The 6,846-nt window shown below is 35.0% G+C and overlaps 1 protein-coding gene across 2 annotated transcripts in view; it reads left to right on the top strand.

The window, feature by feature from the left end:
* The first annotated feature begins 5,969 nt into the window (after positions 1 to 5,969).
* LOC107724987 (methyl-CpG-binding domain protein 3-like) overlaps positions 5,970 to 6,846 on the top strand; it is a 12,828-nt gene continuing 11,951 nt past the window's right edge. The window contains exon 1 of one of the 2 annotated variants that reach the window (XM_016534102.1): positions 5,970 to 6,098. In XM_016534102.1, the coding sequence (XP_016389588.1) occupies positions 6,085 to 6,098 (14 nt within the window). In that variant the 5' untranslated portion in view covers positions 5,970 to 6,084. Of the gene's footprint in view, positions 6,195 to 6,846 lie in introns of both variants that reach the window. The other variant, XM_016534101.1, reaches the window with a different exon arrangement.

Below are 6,846 nucleotides of genomic sequence, written 5' to 3'. Positions count from 1 at the left end.
GATTATATGAATTATTCTCGTTTATGTATTGCAAAAATGTAAACTCTTAAAGGAGAGCGAGAGAGTGGCCTTCCTCATTCTCCGGCCGCGGGGAGTGATTTTGTACTCGTGCCTGCATCGTTTTGTTCAGTTTTATCCTGGAGGCAGTCAGGTTTTTATTCAGACGTCACGTCTTGTGGCTTCAACTTGAGAATATTTTATAAATTCACATGAAGAGGGACGTGAGAATTCCAGATGTATGTTAAGTGAATTCTTGCTCCTCTTGAGCAAATAAAGTACTTTCTTTGTAAACATGGATCTGTTTGTCAATTCTGTTCGTCCAGCTTCAGCTGGAGCTTCTCGTGTCAGATCTTGACTGATTTTGATCAAGTAAGCGTCAGAATAACGTCAGTAATATCTCCAGATGAACACTTACTGGACTGAAGCAGCTCAGCTTTACTTGATTCTCCATCAATCATGTTTTAGAGTCTCAAATCTGATCCTCAGGATCTTTTGAGGAGCGTTTGTTTCCAGAAGCTTTACTTTCACTGTTCCTCAGCGGAGGAATGATCTTCACAAGCCTCCAGAACATCTCACATCTTCTGAGGAGCCTTTATTTCTTCAGCTCTCAATCACTGCATTATATGTTCGGAGCATTTCAATCTCATCTTACTATTACTGGAGATATAGGGCCACGACTGATATTTAGATCATTTTATGTCAGTATCTGCTGCACTGTTAGAAAGATCTCACTGATTTACATTACAAGCAGCAGAATTACATCACTTTTTGGTCATATAAAAATCAGCATCTGCACCAAATTGCATGTTTTTGCTCAGTTTTGGGCCTCTGAATAAAACTGAGGATCATATTCTCCCTGTATCATACTATATGAGCCATAAAACACTGATGTATGAAATATGAGAGGCTACTTTTAAAAGATTATTTTTTTTAAATTGTCCAAAAGTTGAGATTGACTGATAGATTGAACATTAGAAAAGACGCACATTATGAACAAGTTGCACAAAATACAAAAAATGCAAGAAATCAGAACGCGTAAATATGACCAAATAAAGTGCTTTACGTTCAGGATGCTGCACATGTATTATTAGAGAATACCAGTGTTGGGCGCGAGTTAATATCTAATCTGATTACTTTTCAAGTGACTAGTAAAGTAACGAATCTGAGTTACTTTTTCAAATATGTAACGCCAGATACTTTGTTTCTCATGTATTGACTGACAGCTCTCCTGTCCTCAAGTTGAGAGGAATCAGGAGTGAGTGCAGAAGCGTTGTAGTTCTAGACTAAATGTCCACATGCATTTACTCAACACACTTGCACAAAACAGATTCGGTATACCTCAAACTTACTTTTTAGGGAGTAACGCAATATTGTAATGCATTACTTTTTAAAGTAACTTTCCCCAACACTGGAGAATACACAGCACTGATAGAATGTGGCATAATATATATATAGATAGAAATGAAAACAAAAATTGCAATCGTTCACACATGTTCAGTCTCACAGCGCCTCCTGCTGGACATCAAGCTACTTTTTCCCCCCAAATTGTTCGTTTTTAAAATAACGTTTATTATGTTCGTACCGTACGCATCTTCTTTGTGACGTGTTACTTTAAACCTTTAAGACAGAAATAAAAAATAAGACTTTATAGCACAATTTTAAAATTAAATGATAAAATAAAAATAAATACAATTTAAATAAATTAATTTATCGTGCTTTATTGTGTTCGTACGCATCTTCTTTGTGACGTTTTACTTTAAACCTTTAAGACAGAAATAAAAAATAAGACTTTATAGCACAATTTTAAAATTAAATGATAAAATAAAAATAAATACAATTTAAATAAATGAATTTATCGTGCTTTATTGTGTTCGTACGCATCTTCTTTGTGACGTGTTACTTTAAACCTATAAGTCAGAAATAAAAAAGAAGACTTTATACCACAATTTTAAATAACATAAATATAAATACAATTGAAATAAATTAATTTATCGTACTTTTAATTTGGAGACTTTTACTCTGTACCAGCCCCTCGATAACGAACTTCCGGCGCAGCTCGCTCAGTTTATGACGCTTCATCCGCAGTTTCCTGTGCGTTTGCTCTCTAGCCGTCCTCCTCGACACACCTCTGATCATGTTGGGCAAAATAATCGGACAGAAATACGTGTCTGTCGCGAAAACATGGTAAGAACACGATAAACCTCCGTACAGCGAGAGAACCCTGATATTTAATGAAAATAATGCGTTGTTTTTTATTAATAGTGTTGTCCTTGTGGCGTCCTGACTAGCCTGCTAAAGCTAACGAGCTCAGGTCATGATAACACACTCTATCAACTTTACTGTCGCGCTCTTTCGACCGTTTATCCTGCTTTATAGTGCATATATGGTTTATTTAATAGTGTAGTTTGTGATTATGAATGTGGCAGCTATCTGTGTTTGTTTATCTGTGTTTATTGGCGGGATAGTAGCACACAGACATCAACACAAACGATAAAAAGCCAGGGAAATTGTGACAGAAATACTTCTTACTTTGTTCAATGAGATGATAATAAAATCAAGAAGTTCGTTAGGATTATTTTGCAGCTTCATATTTTTTTCTTTTGTGTTGGAAAAACCTTTAATGTTCTGGTTTATAGTAACATTAATAATAGTTTAACCTCTTACTGTATTCTTGCCTTTACCTTCGTGTGTTTATTGAACTAAATGGTCAAATGATTTGTAGTTTAGAAGAATTTGATAGAAGACCACAAATTGAACATGCATAATGATTCTATTTTGATAATCTTGTTGATTTCTTAATAGTATTAAAATAAACATGTGTCTTTAACCCTGTAAAGCCTGACATGTGAAAATAGCCAGAAAAATCTTGTCTTTTTTTTTTAAATGAAACTGTTTATTGATTCTTTAGACTATCTATCTATATATATATATATATATATAAAATGGCTTTTTTTTATGGCTCATATAGTTTGATACAGTGAGAATATGAAGCTCAATTTTATTCAGAGACTCTAACTGAGCAAAAATATGGAATTTGCTGCAGATGCTGATATTTATATGATGAAATTCTGATGCTTGTAATTAGGGATGAGGCAAGATAAAAAGAAAAAATACCATCTAAACTTTTCTAAAGACGGTAAGTTCCCTTCAGACATACTTTTATATAAACTCCTACCCCTAATTGAATTGCGATTTGTTTAGCATCTCAACCGATTTGAATCGTCACATATTTGAATCGATTTTCACCCGGCTCGCGGCTCATCGTTACATCCCTACTTGTAATCAATGTTCCTTCTAAGAGAATGATGTGCGCCAGATCAGTCGCTGTAGAATCGAGTACGAAACCGCTCAACACGAGAGCAAACGCAATGACGTGTAATAAAACTTAATCATGTTTGAAAGAAGAGTGTCTTGATTAAGTGCTGGCAACAGCGGATGATGAGCACAGAACAGTAACAAAACTCCCAGACATTTACAGTCACACACAAGTGTTGTAGTGTGCAAACTCTACTGCATGGGGATGTTTTAGATAACTGTAAAAGAATTCACATTTTCACGTTTTTTGAAAATAGTTGTTTATATTCCATTATAAGCCTAAATAATTGACCTCAAAAAGGCAATTCATGAGCTATAACAGTTTCATTTTTCCATATTAGCTATATTATATTACATTATATCATATATTATTATTAAAAAATTGAACTATTCTGTATAAGATATTTTTTTTAATGATTTTTTAATAAAATGTCTAAGTAACACAGCACTGTAAAAAAATGTTTTCTCAGGTAACCTAAAATGTGCATCATTTAGTTACATCAAAGGTCAAATCAAATATAAATAGCACATTAAAGTTAAAAGTTACACTTTTTTGTGTGTGTGCTGTACAGGTCTGGTATACTTTGGCTTCAATAATCCAAATCCATACTATATCTCCAATAATAGTAAGATGAGATTGAAATGATCCAAACATATAATGCAGAGATTGAGAGCTGAAGAAATAAAGGCTCCTCAGAAGATGTGAGATGTTCTGGAGGCTTGTGAAGATCATTCCTCCGCTGAGGAACAGTGAAAGTAAAGCTTCTGGAAACAAACGCTCCTCAAAAGATCCTGAGGATCAGATTTGAGACTCTAAAACATGATTGATGGAGAATCAAGTAAAGCTGAGCTGCTTCAGTCCAGTAAGTGTTCATCTGGAGATATTACTGCAGTTATTCTGAAGCTTACTTGATCAAAATCAGTCACGATTTGACTCGTGAAGCTCCAGCTACAGTTACACTAAAAGAGCTTTGACTGGATAAAACACTAAACGATCGATCAGACGACAGAAGAGATGCAGGAGATCGAGTGAGAAACAGGTTTAACAGCAAAAACTGATCATTTAGAGACCTCTGCATATCAAATATGATCGCTCAGCTGTAAGGTTTGCTCATGAATCTCTCGTTCTCCAGGGTTCCCACGCTCGCCGTCTGGGGAGGAGTTGGAGGTGTTGCTCTCGTTTACTTCACCGACTGGAGGCTCATCTTGGACTACGTTCCCTACATCAATGGAAAGTTCAAGAAGGATGATTAGACGAAGGTTTGTCATGTTTACCTCTATTTAAACTGTCTGGAGTTCAAGAACAATGACTTATTTTCATAGACACTACTGAATGATATGAAAACCTTTTTTTTTGTACTGCTCAAACAACAAAAACTAAATGGATTTGAGTCGTTTTTGCTCCAAAAAATGTTATTTTTACTGCTTGTCGGAACAAAGACAAAGTGACTTTTCGTTCACTGCTGCTGTCTTTATTTGCTGCCTGTTACTTACATTGCTCTCCTTGTTCCTGTAGGTCAGTCCTGCTGTAGTTTAGATGTGTTGAAGATGGAGATGTTTGTCACTGTTGGAGATGAAGACAACATGCATCCATCAATCCATCTTTGCCTCGTGATTGTTTTTGAGTGTGGATTGTGCTCATGAAAAGAGTAAAGTCTCACGATCAAAATCTAATGGTTATAAAGCTGTAATGCCGGGATGTTTTCTCGGTTTCTATAAAAAAGCTTCATCATTTGTTTCCACTGAATCCTCCTGGAATAAATACCCTGCAGTTCTGTTATTGAGGACGTCATCGTGGACCTGAATTCTGCTTTTTAATTCTGTCATGATCTCTGTCATCCGCGGGTTACTGGTGATGCTTGTTAATAAATCAAAGAAAATGAGTTTGAGGTGTTTGTTATGCTTTATGATCACCTGTTATACATATGCACGAGTTTACCAATATTAATGTGTTTTTACATTAGTCTGGTTCCTAAATGTAATTAATTAATTGTTTTTTATTTTCAGTTAAGATCTTGGATTAATGTGCATAAGTTTTTGAATCAGGCTTCAAATCTTCCAGTACACCAGTGTTATTTTAGTATCATTGATATGCAATTGTTTTTTTAATATATTTTTTTGATTTTTATTTTACATTTTTAGTCATGTTGTATGTCGTTTTTATTTAAAAAAATTTTTTTTTTAGTTTATTTAGTTTTAGAATTTAAACTAAACACAAAAAGAGAAATATTGCCTTGGCAACTAGCTGAAATAAAATGCATTTAAGTTTCTTTTTTTAATTTAATTTTTATTACCTTTGATGTTATTTATTTTTGGTTTTATTTAAATGCTGGTTTGATTTAGATTGGTCACTATATATAATGTCAGATATTTAATGAATTTAGATTACTGGTCTTTAAAAATATACTTTAAAAGTTTTTGCGTCTTTTACTTGATATGAATAACTTGATACAGTGAGCCGTTTCTGACCGAACAGAAAGATCCGATTCTACGAGTCATAATCCATCACTCAACTTTGTTAAACAACAATCGACTCTGAAATTGCTACAGACCTCCCGAGGATTACAGCAAATATGTTTTCAGCGCTTTTCTTTAGTTAAATAAGGATTTTTGACGTATTTACCTCTCCGCAGATAAATGAACTGCGAGTCGACTCTTGGTTCAGAGTCGTGAGTCAGAAGGTCGAGAGGTGAGCGGATCGAGAGCAGCGCCCGGCCGCCTTTAACCCTAAACATTCACAGCTTTTCCTCCAGAGACTCCGGGAGAAACATGGAGAAGAAAAGGTGGGAGTGCTCGGCTCTCCCAAATGGTTGGAAAAGGGAAGAAGTGACCAGAAAGTCGGGCTTGTCCGCGGGGAAAAGTGATGTCTATTATTTTAGGTACTGCAGCGGGATTAGCCGGAGACCAGCGAGCCGAGACAAAAAAACTGCCTTTATATATTAGTTAACAATCTCTAATCCGACCTCAATCGGTTATCTGAGTATTCTAGTACGTTATTATTCCAGATTATTGTTGTTTGTCGTGCGTACGTGAAACTAACCGTGTTTTGGCGTCTCGTGCGAGTTAGCACTGAGCGCTAATCTGCGCTAGCAGCCATGCTAACTCGTTGTTTTTGTTCTGTTGATCTAGTTTAACTATTGTTTTGTTCTAGTTTAAATTGAACAAATATTTCCATGTAGTCTGACTATCGTTTATATTCGAGTCTGCACTGTATTAATGATAAAAATGGCTCATTTTATCGGATAACACTGGTAAGTGATGCAGCGGCAGCAAAAGTTCAATTAATGAGGAATTTGTGATTATTAATAATCGCTTATTTATCAAGAGAATAACTGGATGAGCTGAAATATTCAGTTTATGCAATATAGATTTTATATAAATGCTAGTTATCATTTGCACCATGATATTACGTCTGATACTGTCACTTTATTATGGTACCAACACAGTTTTTAGGGGTCTTTCTAGTGTGTGTGTGTGTGTATATATATATATATATATATATATATATATATATATATATATATATGCATA

Source organism: Sinocyclocheilus rhinocerous, unplaced genomic scaffold (assembly GCF_001515625.1).
Source record: "Sinocyclocheilus rhinocerous isolate Xijiao unplaced genomic scaffold, SAMN03320098_v1.1 scaffold2019, whole genome shotgun sequence".
In the NCBI taxonomy this organism is placed as follows: Eukaryota; Metazoa; Chordata; class Actinopteri; order Cypriniformes; family Cyprinidae; genus Sinocyclocheilus; species Sinocyclocheilus rhinocerous.
This window is presented reverse-complemented; position numbering and strand designations above follow the sequence as displayed.